We start from the raw sequence: 13,931 nt of genomic DNA on the forward strand, positions 1-13,931 counted from the left end.
CAATGAAAATAAATAGTTTCTCCATATTCAAAATTTAAGTTTTATTATTTCATCCCTTCTATTTTACTGGAATATTATAAAATCATTACAGAAGATACTATCATGAGAACAGTTACAAATAAAACTTCATAGCTCACATTTATCTTTTTTAAGATCCATGAGGCTCACTTATTTGTTTTTAAACAAACCTTTGTAGTATTTTATCTTCCATGCTTTATGATTCTCCATATGTTTCTTCCACTCATCAAATTCAGGAATACTATAGAATGAAAGTTCTTGCTTATTTTTGCTTGCCTATTAAAAAAAAAAAAAAAGTTAAAAAATTGACTTTTCTGTTGCACCGTATGTAATAAATAAAATCTCATTAATAGAACCCATACCTTTACAATAGGAGTGATGAATTCCTCAAGAAAACCATGTTTCAACAGCGATGGCCAATTGTGATGAATAAAATTAATCAACAAGCCTTTTATGTGAGATCCATCCTGATCCTAAATCAGAACATAAAAACATGAAGCCATCTTATAAAATGTCAGATCCCCCAAAACCACCCTACTCCCTGGCCTAGATACATCAAAACAATGTCTGTTGACAGAAAACTTACAGGAGAATGTTAGTTTTAATTTGGATTCCAAACTGGACCTGGGTATAAAATAGCCACCTGTGAATGGCACTATCCCTGAGCTAACAATAAGCTCTTTCAAGCCAAGTGCACAGTTGCAGCTCAAAGGTTTCTTTGACTGTGGCATGTTTTCTCTGAGAGCTAGACAGTTCTCCCAGACACCATGGAGCTGAATCTTTGTGGAAGAAAGCCAAGACTGGCCCATAGATCTCATTGATGCTAAGGTGCTTGATAGTACAACCTCTCTGGGGAAAAATAAAGAAGCTTCACAAATATCCAAAGCATTAGATTGTTAAACTTCTAAAAACTGAACAGCAGACACTCAGTTCATGAGATTATCCAAGTGTAATTGCCTGCATTCCTGCCTGTCCCAGACTTGCTAGCATTACTACCCATCTACTGTTTCATTCAGTACTTATTTCAACATATTTTTGAGTTATCAAAAGCATCCTTGTTTATATGTTTTTATTATTACTTTGGCATCTCTGCTACTTTGTAACAAAGTTCCGTTGCTCATTTGGAGTAACATACAGATAAATTTTTCCCATAAAGAAACCTAATACATTAGGGATTTCCTCTGAATACATCCATAATACAGAGGCAGGTTATAATGCACAAAAATATAACCTACCAAATTGCAGCAAAGAAGATCTGTATATTAAAACCTGTAAATTTCAGACTAACCTGATCTGTCATGATCATAATTTTTCCATATCTCAAACTTTTCAAAGATTCTGGATCTTCATAGCTTTTCTTGTATTGTAGTCCAACTATTTTGATGATGTTGTTGATTTCTGCATTCTCCATAATCTAAATTAAAAAGTTGTAATTGCAGTCAGTGTAAAAAGCAGAAATTCAGAAATATTCCAGTCTTTTAAAGGTGGGCTTTATAGATACTTTTTCCATGTACCTCTACCTCAATTTCATAACCTTTTTATCCCTAGCCCCCTTGCAGCCTTCACACTTGTAAATCTTTTTTCTGTATGTGCAGACTCTCAAGTCTGCAGCACTCCCTTTCTCCTCTGCAGCCAGAGCACATTGGGTCCAGAAGGCAGGGAGAAAACTGCACGTAACAGAGAGTCATCCACAACGCCACCTTCTCCTTCTGCTATTTCTAAGTGCATCTGCAACACAACTCTTACTATAGACTTGGTCTGGAGGGCAGCAGAAGCAATGCTATGGGTTAATGCAGCTGCTGTCAACAAAGTCAACCAAATCACATTTACAGTTTTTTTAAGTATTCATGTTGAATGTTAATAACTCATAACAAAATTTATTTCCACTTGTGAAGAAATGAACTTCATCATTCCAGTACTGTACTACCACAGTTAATATTTCAAGGCTTTTAAGTAGCTGATACTTTATGAAATCTCAGCCACAAGATCTTAATGAAAAAATAAAAACATGAAGATGTAACCCTAAAAAATAAAAAATAAACACGAGACATCCATTTGTCATCTAAAAGGAGATGACAAGGCTACTTACCTGTTTGTGAGAAGCTTCTCGAACATTGAGAATTTTACCCCTGAGTGGGAATACTCCGTATCTGTCTCTACCAATAACACCTAGGCCAGAGACAGCTAAAGATTTGGCAGAGTCTCCTTCTGTTAATATTAATGTGCAGTCCAAGGAATGTTTGCCACCTGCAGTCCAGGAAGAAGTAGAAGCAAGGCAAAAAAACAGAAAGCATAACTTTTAAACTCAACAGAAATCCAGTCACAAACATTGTTCCTGCTCTGTGTCAGGTAATTGAAATAGGCAGAAATTCTATTTTTAGGAATGGTTCCTCATATCACCAGAACTACACAACCTTGCCCTTAGCAATATACTATGGATTTCTATGGACAAGGAGCAAAACAGAGAAAATGGGACACGATGGTAGTGCATCTTATGTAATAGTCCCCGCTAGACCGCACACACACACACAAATGACAGATTACTTCTGTACCTTTACCATTTCATTTTTCTATCTGCGAATTTCTTATACACATAAGTATGTATGTCTGTGTTATATACAGCTGTTATTTCCCATTCTGCATTTCCCCTTCCCTCATGGTACATTTCCAGAAATAATTTATTAAATTACACTCTTGGGGGGATTCTTTTTTTATTGTCCACTGGCTGAAGTCAAGCAACTGTAAGAAAAACTTGACTGAAAAGCTCAAAAGATCAGAATATTTGCACTTACTATACATTCTCAAAAAATGTCTGAAGTAGAAGAAACAAATCTTTACTAATAGTGTAATTTGGATTCTACAAGATGCAATGCATTTCAGTGCCTCTGTGTAGTGTGCTCAAAATTGGTATGACATGTATATTCTGTTTATTTCCACTCCAACAGTTGAATAGATGTTCTAAATAATAAGCAGGTCCAGAAAAGGAACCCACCCTTTCCAAGGGTGAAAATGCTCATTAAGCAGTTTTGCTATTTTATCAAGGCCACATGGTAGGAAGAACTGCAAAAAACTGGTGGTTGAGTCTCACCTACTTATAATAAGGTAGTTTTGAATATACTGGCATTCAAAATAGGTATTCAGATTTGTCTTTTCCTGGTAGGTAGAAACAACCCTGCACTTCCTATTACACAGAACTTAAATTCAACAGCTCTGGTCTTCTGAATCAGACATCTGGCTTAATATAATCTAAATTAGGCAGCCATTCACACTGTATAAAAGGTGTCAATAGCTACCATGCTATCAGCAAGGTGGAGGCAATTACTAAGAAAAATACTAGTCTAGCTGTTTAAAGAATATCTAAGAGCCATTTTTTTCCCTAAATTAACTGCAGAAAAGACATCTGAATATCATCCAAGTGCACTTTCTTCTGGGAAGGATGCAATCATTAGCAATAAATTTCATGGAAATACACTATGCATGGTATTTTTCCTGAACACAACTGTAAAGAACTCAAAGAGTTAACTACATGAACTGGCAGGTTCAAACTTCTTCACCAGAGTTAGCAATCTAGCTGTTCCCTTACAATCCTATCTTTGTCGCCCCAATTCTTTATTTTTCCTTTCATTTCTACCTTTTCTTCTCCAACAAGCCACAGAACTATGTACATCCCATCAAGACCTCAAGAAAATGAGAATGACCAGGATAGGACTCAGCACCTCATTCTTCTCAGTGTGAGAGGAAATCTGTAGTGCATCACTACACAGATCCATCTCTCTCCTACTCCTAACTAGTATTGATTCAAAAGCTCAAGGGTATTATTGGGTACCCAAGAACCATGTGGATGCTGGACCTCAGCTACAAATTTACGTAAAATTAAGTAAAAATAAAATCTGAAAAACACTGGAAGAATTAAAGCTAGAGGGGTCTGTGGCCAGACACTATTCTCTCCCAGCTGCACTGGACCTCTTCAGTCCAACTACTGGCACCTGCTCTCAGAAACCAAAGCCTCATCTGATTTGGTATGTTTATGGAAGCGTAATTTCTGGGATCCTGACAAACATTTACTTGTCCTGAAACACAACTACATTAACCCACTTAACCTACTTCACTGCAATTTCTCTTTCTTTGCATAATGTAAGGATGTGTTAAAAAACAGTTAACATTAACCCAGACTGGCAACATTTCAAGCTCTTTAGTCATATGTGGCCCTCAAATAACTAAAGGACAACTCCCAACCCACTGGTATTGGCACAAAGATTGCTAGCTGATCCTAATTTCTGTCTGTGCTAGGAAGCAAACCAGCAGATTGCCATTTTGTCCTATATCCTCAGACAGGAGCCTAATGGCATTTAAAGTCTAATGAAAAAAGTGTCTTGAACCACGCCCCCAGATCTGCACACTATGTGATCTATTTCCTATAGCTTGTGACCCAGTGAAGTTTCTGATCTTTTTATACTAGAAAGGTCAAGAAGAATAGTCACCTCCAAAATAGAATATTGGTAACACTTTTTAGCTGGAAACCAGAATTAGAAAATACATGCTCTTTCAATATGGAACAAAACTGCCATTTTCGGTCTGTTATTAATTCTCTACTCTAGACAGGATGGTGTTCCTAATATCAAATTTCACCATCATGCTTTAATTCTAGCTAATTCTAAGCTAATTCTAGCTTCTACGAAGTTTAGCAAATGAGAAAGACTTTATTTAAATATAAAGTATCAGAAATAGTCAGGTTTAAAATTATGTCTGTGAAAATTCTGTAAAACATCAAAGACATTAAAAATAAATGCTCTTACCAGCATCATTAGCATCATCCAGTTTCGGAATGCCCTTGATTTTACTGTGTTTCACTGAAGAACATTTTTTGTTCAGCTGAGTTTGTGCCTTAAATTTCACCCAATTCAAAATACTCTCTATGATACCACAGTTAGAGGCCTATAAGAAACAGATCAGAATTGTGGATAAGTAAAGCTTCACACAGCAGATTCTTATCTCTCAATTTTAAGTCAGTGATCTAACACTGTTTCTCAAAGTCCTCTAAATTTTAAAAACTGCAACATATAAAAGGTCAAGGAATTAACACAGCCTTTACTGTCTAGCATTTTATGCACACAAAATCAAACAACACTCATACAGCTTCTTTTCCACCCCTTGTGTAACTGGTGGAAGGAAAAAAGAGGACTGAGACCTAATAGGAGGTTGTCCTATGTTTTGTGGTTGGTGTGCCAAGACATTTTAGGTACTAAGCACCTACTTCCTGGCCTTTGACAGCGAAAAGTAACCTTATGGGATATTTATGACCATTTACATTTTCTTTGGAAATGTTTGAAAATGGCTGAAAGACAACAAAAAGAAATTAAGAGTAAGGCTTTATATCAACCATTGGAGAAACTGGTGACATTGTAAGAAATACATCTGCAGCAAAAATTATATATAGCACATTTTCTAAACTAAAACTGCTTTAGGTTTGGTTTCATATCAAAATAAAATACAGGTGGAGCAAAATACTGTGAACTTTGGTTTTTCATTATCCCCAGTATACAGCACTAATTGGTTAGAGATTCTGCTGCATGTTTAACAGCTCTGGAGATCAATGCTCACTTCCGGGAGTATTAGAAACACTGCAAATCAAACCTACCGACAGAAATACAACATACATAACAAAATCTGAAGAATTAATACAAGATGGTGTGGTTTTATTTTTTTGCTGTAAGTTCTATAAGAGTGTCACTGCTAGCACAGAATTAGAACAATAAAACACCATACAGTAAGTGAAGTTTTGATGCCAAGAGTACTAGTAGTGGCACCATTCTCCTGACTATTGGAGTTATGTTATGCTACCTGCACTAAATAGAACTAAATAAGACTTACTATACTGAGTTATGGCTAACAGAATTCTACTTTTCCTTCCTTGTATGAAAATGTAGTGGAAGAAAAACCTCTACCATGTATTTCTACTAACACTTGTATTTAGAGTAGCAAACTTCTAGACTTGTTGCCTGATAACAATGATCCCTTTGAATACTACAGGTACAATCTTGCATTTCCTTGATTCCTGGAAGAATAAGTAAATGTGACATATTCCCTCCCTCTCTTCTCACTTCAATGAAAGAGAGTAAAACTGGTATCAAATAATAAGGTTGACAATATTATCAACTTCAGAAAAAATATTTTAATGCAAAAAATTGGCCTGTGTTTTCATAGTGAAATTCATTTCACCAATACAAATCCCAGAATCTCCAACAAAGGATCTGACCAGATGAAGCATGCTTTTAAATCCAGGGCATCTGCCAAAACACGGTCATTGATTCCATTATTAAAGCCAGAAAATGAACAGAAGTTCCTCCATCCCATTTCTCACAGTATGCTAATGTCACCAGAGTACCAAAATCTCTAATTAACCTTGTGTTATATAATATAAATACACTTGATCCGGTATGTCAATTCCTGCTTCAGAGAAAAAAAGAAATATGCTTTACTTACAGCTTTAAAAAATTTCTCAGACAGCTGGCACTTGGACCCAAAACTTTTAGGCTGCAATGTCATGTTTTCCTTTGTCTGGGAATCAAATGATGGGTTTTCAATCAAGCAATTAACAAAAACCCATATATGATTCTTCACCTGTTGAAAACATAGAAACCAATTTACTCAACAAAATTACCACATTCATCTTTTTCCATATTTTTGTATAAAATTACTTGCCTGAAATGGCTTCACTGAAACTCCAGCTTTATTCTTCTTTTTCACCACTTCTATCAGCTTGCCCACAACTTGATCCACTACATAGTCAACATGTCTACCACCCTTAATGAAGGGGAAAAAAATAAATATTTAATTTCCTAATAGCTTTCAGCCATATTAACAAAGTTCCTCTACTCAAATTTGAAAAGCCATGCACATTAAGTTGCAACATAACAAAGGAAAATTTGAAAATTTGTTTAAAAGTTTCTCTTTCATGTGATTCAGTCTTCATACATGTGAGGATAATGGATGTTACACGGAACAGAAGCAGAGGATCTTTCATTCACTGTACTGTGGTAGACTTCAAATGTAGCTGCTTACACCTTAAGAGTATGGCAGATCTGGAAATTATTCTGTAGCACTGGAATGGTACCTGCAACACCACATGGCTGTCAAGAGGTATCTTTTTACGAGACACATAAACAACCTTAGACTAAAAACATCACACATTTGTTCATCAAATTAAACTTTCCCCATTTGGCTCATTAAAAAACGTTCAAGAGCTCACCCTCAGATATACCATACCCATGCTTATTCCTTCCCAAAAGTCATCTCACCTTCTCTTAGCTGTATTTACAGAACTCTGAATAAACACTATTAGCATTCCTTGCTAGATTTGGGCTTATGCAAGGGCAAACATGGAACAAACTGCAAGTAGCCAACCACAAGATCCAGAAAACTCTAAAAGAAAAGAGCAAGGTAACCTAAAAGAGATGAGCAGTTCTTAAAACTCACCAGAGGCTATATGTGCTCCAAATTCATACCTGATGTAGCAACAAGAGCTAGGTAACAGAGTGTGTAAGTAACCATAAGCTGGCAAACCAACCCCGTAACTGCTGAAAGTGAAACATTTACAGTGTCTATCACAGTTCTTCCCTTTACCCTAGAAGAAAGAGGGACTCTGAGTACTGGTTATCCTTGCTTAAGGCCTTTCCAACTAGATATCTCAAGTGAAGCCGTTCTGACAGGAAAACTTTTGCCAAAGGCAATGTACTCACCTAAAAACTACAATCCCTAGCACACAGACCCTGAGGAAGAAGTATTTATTTATGTACTTAAACTTTGGAAGCAGTAAGTCAGAAAATCTACCTTTTTGAAGCCATACGTAACTCATGCTTTGTAATATGGCAAGGCGATTAAAATGCATATTATTTTCAATGTTTAAATACTGTTTTTTCTATTGATAAAATTCAGTCTAAATAGGGAAGTACTAAGCATTTGAACACCTTCGGAAGGTGCCCCAAAGCTTCTATCACCTTCTCTAGCTACAATTGTCTTTGGACTTAAAACTTCAAACCAGGTACAAAAAACCCCAAAACATATTGCTGGAAAACCAGTAATTTTGAGATAAAATTGCTTGTAAAATAAAGGCATTTCACATAGGCTTTCTGGGACAAAAAAGGTCTATTATGGATCTATTTCACCCTAACAATGACAACTGATTTACATGTGTAATAGAAACCTAACAATTACGGAGTATATTCTACAACACACAATTAATCTGAATCAGAACCACTAGTAAAGACTAGACTAGAGTATTTCAGTTGGAAGGGACCTATCATGATCATCTAGTTCAACTGCCTGACCGCTTCAGGGCCAAGCCAAAGTTAAAGTATGTTCCATGTGCCTCACACACTGACAGGCTTGCAGCATTGACTTCCTCTACAGGAAGCCTGCTCCAGTGTTTGACCACCTTCTCTGTAAAGCATGCTTCCAAATGTCCAGTCTAAACCTCCCCTGGCACAGCTTCGAACCATTCCCACAAGTCCATACCATTGAGAAGAGACCAGCACCTCCCTCTCCCCTTCCTTAGGAAGCTGTAGAGATCAATGAGGTCGCCTCTCAGCCTCCTTCTCTCCAAACCAGACAAACACAGAGCCCTTAGCTGCTCCTCACAGGACATTTCTTCTTCCAACCCTTTCACCAGCTTTGTTGCTCTCCTTTGGATGCATTCAAGAACCTTCACATCCTTCTCAAATTGTGGGGCCCAGAACTGCACACAGTACTTCAGGTGAGGCTACACCAACACTGAATACAGCGGGACATTCACCTCTTCTGACCAGCTGGTCATGCTGTGTTTGATGTAATCCAGAATGCAGTTTGACCTCTTGCCTGCCAGGCCATGTTGCTGACTGATGCTGATCCTGAGGACAACCATCAGCCCCAGATCTCTTTCTGCAGGGCTGCTGTTAAGCCACTTCTCTTGCAACTTGTGCATGTGCCTGACATCACTCCATCCCAGGTGCAGAATCTGGCACTTGGACTCGTTAAACTTCTTCCCATTTATTGTAGCCCAGCAGTCCAATCTATCCAGATCCCTGCAAGGGCTCCAAGTCCCTCAAGAGTCAACAGCACCTCCCAGCTGGGTATCATCAGCAAACTTGCTAATGATGCATTCAACTCCAGCATCAAAATTGTTGATAAATATATTGAACACAACTGGCCCTAGATTTGAACCCTGAAGGAACACATTAAAAACAGCACAAACTTGTATCATAGATAAAACTTTCCCGATTAGAAAGAATAACTAGTATTTGAAGGAATGTATACTGTAGTGTTTCATTCAATGGAAAAATTACTACTGAAACTGTCTACGCCAAAGGTGATCAATATATTTTAAATATTCACAAGTCCAAAGTGACACAACTTCCTCTGCAGGTAAAACAGCAGGCTTTCTTCAGAAAGATGTCAAAAATATGAACAGTCCTAAAGCCCTGGATATCTGAAAGCTGTTTATATTTTTGTTAGTTTAAATGCCTTCCTTTAAATTTATAGACTCAAAAGTACAAATAATAATAAAATGCTGAATTCTACTGGTGTTATAGAATGTTCACAATTCTATGTAACAAAGAATGGAGTGATATAGGCATATCCTATACAATTAAAACATAGCAAACTCAATGCTCAATACTATACACAGAGGATCACCTATGCTTCATATCAGTTAGTGCCTTACAAAATAAAGACTAAATAATGGTTCCTGTTCATACCAATTTGTATTAGGACATGCAAAACAAAAAAAACATGTCTATGGAGACATTTGCCATCAGGTAATAAACAAAAACCCCTCATTCTTTAAAGTTGTTTTAAAAAGAGAATTGGGGAGGAAAAAAAAAAAAACACCTTCAAAGGGTGATAGGAAGTATAGGAGAGATAAGAAATGAGAAACGGAAAACAACAAAACCGAGGAAAAAACAGCTGCTAAAAAGACAGAAGAAAAGAAAGAACTAGCAAGCACCACAAGTTAGGATTCTACATTTTAAGGCAGAATATGCATCTGAAAATACTGAATATGTAAAGGGTTGAATGGATGGGAGATGGTAGCTGTGTTCTCAACTTCATGCAGAAAGTGGAGATAAAAGAGAAAGAGAAGTAAAAAAATAGCTTAGAATAGTAAATATTATCCATAACAAAACCCAGTACTTTCACTTCAAATAAATCCTCTGTGTTTTCTGACAATCTCTAGAATCACCTACACAAACCACTAGAGTGTTTAAGAAGCACCACACTTGCAAGTATTTTTTCATGTCATTTCTTCTTAAAAAAACCCAACATAAGCAAAAAACCCAGACCCCTAAAACCACCAACAGTTTTTATTCACGTATGGCTGACAGAGTTTCAATATAGCTGAGTTCAGGTGAAAGTTGATACATCAACATCCTGCCACTTTAAAGAAAAATGAAACCATTTCCAAACTGTAAAAAAAAGCTCCTATGGGAAAATAACAAATTACATGTTTAAAAAAACATTGCACATTTGAATGTTAATTTTTAAGTGCATTACATTTACTCTTCATATTTCTGATAATGCATTCTTACAGGAATATCTCTATGTATTTTTGTATTTACAACTTCAGCTTTTTTTTTCTTCAATTTTAGCACAAATATTTTGCTAAAACTAACAGCTGACACATAAAATTTTAGGTACTTACCAGTAATTCTTGTTCTTAGGAGATATTAGTTACTAGAATAGTTCCCCATTCCTGTGTCCATTCTTAGTGTGTTGCATTGAGTGAGGGATGTTCAGAGCTCAAAGTTGGGAACCTTTCAACCCTCTCACCAGTAGGTGGCACATTTACCCACTATAGAAGCATAACAGCTTATAACTGCCCCAACTGTCAGAACATTTTAACACACAGAAAAAGAAAAATACCCTCTAAATCAAGAGGGCTGTGAATTACTATAATGTCTACTGTATTATGAGTAAGAGCATTAAAATTGCATAACCTTCTTTTCCCAGAAGGTAAACATTACAGTCAACCCCAGTCTTGCAAAATTCAGGCTACAAAGATTTCTAATAAATGATAACAACTAGCATCTTAAAAATGAAGCTTAGACCGGATCCTGTATATATTTTATTCATACTGCCATCAATAATCAACAGCCCAAATTAATTTCAAGGTCAGCCATATTTCAATTCTAAGGGCAGATAAATAGTTCATATGGCAGACAAATTCAGAAGCTAATTATAAATTTGAAATTTTAATTGAATTAGCTATACAAATAAAATCCTGTTTTATTTTGCATTTCTTTTCTATTATATTTATTTTATTATAATAAATCTGAAAAAGTCAAGCTCTGGAATGGTCCTGAATTTCTTGCTGAACTCTAGAAAATTTTAATAGGTTGGGATGCTCCCTCCACCCTAGTCTATTATCTGACACTGCATCTGTCTTAGCTCAGCATTTCTGCTAAAATTATCAGTAGTATTACAGTTAGCAGTGCTGCCATATTAAAAATATCATTAGATTGTTATGTTAATAACTGAAGTTCACACTACATTTTCTACTACAGCTACTACTTGAAATTAAGAACTCGAGAAGACCATGTTTAATTAGTTTATATAAAAGTCTCTCCAAAAGGTTATCTGTGCAACCATAACAGCTACAAACAATTCTTTCAAATGCTGCCTCAGAGCCTGAAGTCAAATTCTGTAGTGGTCTGCTGTGGCAAAATTGTGGATAAACGGGCACCTGACCAAGATAACAAATTTGCAAGACCAAAACAAGGGAGCTGTGCCTCAACATACTGCCTGACCTTCACACCCCTCAAAAAACCCCAAAAAATAACAAAGCAAAAACCAACCCATCAACCTAAAAAAACTTGTTTGGAATTCAAAGCAAGTTTAAAAAAGGTGGAAGTTACTACTGGGTGAAATTTATCCAGAAACGGAAATCAAAAGCTTTCAGCAAACAGTGATAAATAACCAAAAAACAGCTGAAATGAGCTCCTCACCTGTTAGCAGATAAGGGGACAGGCAGTTGACGCAGTTAGTTACTAGCCATTATGTCTCATCAGTGGGTAGTTGCACATCAATTGCTGGTGAGGTGGTTCACCGGCCCCGAACATTCCACATCCAGTCACACACATAAGGCATGGATCGGGAGAGTGGGAAAAACTAGAAATTACAACACTTACCTTTGAAGAATACACAGTACTTTTTCTATGAACTTTCTTAAAGAATATATGGTAACAATGTATGTGTAACTGCGTGATGGGTGAAAATTGAGCCAAAAGGGTGTAATTCAAAATCTTTTGAGTGACTGTATGCAACATATTTAACTTAGGAGACAGTCAGTATTCATTTTTTTCCAAATACATTTCTTCACCTGATTATCAAACATTATTGTTTCTCCATGTTGCCATCTTCTTCATAAAGGTATTGCATACATCTTTAAGATCATGTTATTTTTCTTCTTTATGTTGCATAAAGAGGCCTGAATTAAAACTAAGTTTTAACCTTTCAACTACCAAATATATTTGTTATCCTTGGATTTGACAAGTATCAGACAATTAAAATGCACACTTAGAAAGAAAATTTTCTACAGGGAAACAAACTATCTCTCTTGTCACTGAACAGTGGTTCAGCTAGACTGAAAATTACACTGGAAGAAGTTATGTAGTAAAAACTATAAACTGAATAGACAATGGCTACACATCATCTACCACTGAGACTAACACTGGTATTTCTGGGCACCTGCTGGTGCATATGAACCATTTGTGCTACCATTACAATTTTCTTTGACTCTTCTAAAAGAGATTTGAGTAAGTAGGGTCTTTTAAATGTTTGATTATTGAAAATTCTTCTCTTTCTCAACTTTTTGGGAAGTTCATGGTTAAGATTCCGTAAAACCAGCCTCATCAATCACTAGAATTGCTTGGCTGCTGTTAGATCACTTCTCTAGTGCAATTTGGTAAGAGTAGAAATGACAAAGACTTTCTTACACCATGGAGGATCCTAGGTCTCTAAACCAGGGCCACACCACATTGGCATAAATGAGAGGTACACCGGTTGGCTTCAGGTGATTGCCTTGGTGCCTGACCCCTCCAGCGATTTGAGAAGTACAAAGACTGTACTTTATTATGCTGAGCATATTGCTGCTTCATCATCACGGAACATTGGCTATGATACCATTTTTCTACTGCTATAGTTGCTAACAAGCACAGAAAGCAACTAGATCCCTGTATACAGAAATACAAATGAAAGAAAATGTCAACATTTCAGGCCAGTTTTATACATCATAAAGCAATAAATGGAAAGCCATTTTTCAAGGACACCAAAAGCAATTTTTGCCCTCCAGAACTTGCTACTACTACTTCAAAGGGGTTTGTACTTTCAGAATTACTTTATTACAATTAGTAATTTGAGGATGATTTTATTACAATGTGTTAAAAAGGAAGGAATAAAATAGTTCCACTCATTTTATATTTAATCAATACCAGGTATGATCATATAAGACATCAGTATCACTGATAATGATTACTAGCATTTTAAAAACTGGTGCATATTCAGAAATACTGCTATGAATGTGTTGTGATTGCACTCAATTCCTCTGCCAGATCCTCTCATGCAAAGAATTATCTCACCACCTATTTAGTCTTAGTAACCCAGATCTATTTTTTTACCAAATATCTGACTGGGCACAACCTTAGCACACATTTTTATAATTTATATTTTTTATATTTTAATATAACTACTCACCTTTGTGGTAGCTATACTATTTACAAAGCTGATTTGCTGAAACCCTTTTTCACTTAAAGTGAGGCACACATCCCATCGTTCATTCACAACTTCATGAATAACTTTGAGTGCAACTCCCGTTTCATCCAGCTTGTCTTTTACGTAAAGATCTACGTAACTGCGAAATCCATTTACCTATGAGTGGCAATACA

General features: G+C 36.3%; 1 protein-coding gene across 3 annotated transcripts in view; it reads right to left on the bottom strand.

Moving 5' to 3' along the window:
• Positions 1-13,931, bottom strand: part of TOP2B (DNA topoisomerase II beta) — a 62,397-nt gene that overhangs the window by 23,194 nt on the left and 25,272 nt on the right. For all 3 annotated transcript variants that reach the window (XM_051609290.1, XM_051609291.1, XM_051609289.1), the window contains exons 8-15: positions 13,741-13,914; positions 6,721-6,822; positions 6,502-6,639; positions 4,815-4,953; positions 2,108-2,265; positions 1,307-1,432; positions 381-491; positions 189-294 (exon numbers count right to left, since the gene is read on the bottom strand). In XM_051609290.1, the coding sequence (XP_051465250.1) occupies positions 189-294; positions 381-491; positions 1,307-1,432; positions 2,108-2,265; positions 4,815-4,953; positions 6,502-6,639; positions 6,721-6,822; positions 13,741-13,914 (1,054 nt within the window). The remainder of the gene's footprint in view (positions 1-188; positions 295-380; positions 492-1,306; positions 1,433-2,107; positions 2,266-4,814; positions 4,954-6,501; positions 6,640-6,720; positions 6,823-13,740; positions 13,915-13,931) is intronic.

Source organism: Apus apus, chromosome 2 (genome assembly GCF_020740795.1).
Source record: "Apus apus isolate bApuApu2 chromosome 2, bApuApu2.pri.cur, whole genome shotgun sequence".
Lineage (NCBI taxonomy): Eukaryota > Metazoa > Chordata > Aves > Apodiformes > Apodidae > Apus > Apus apus.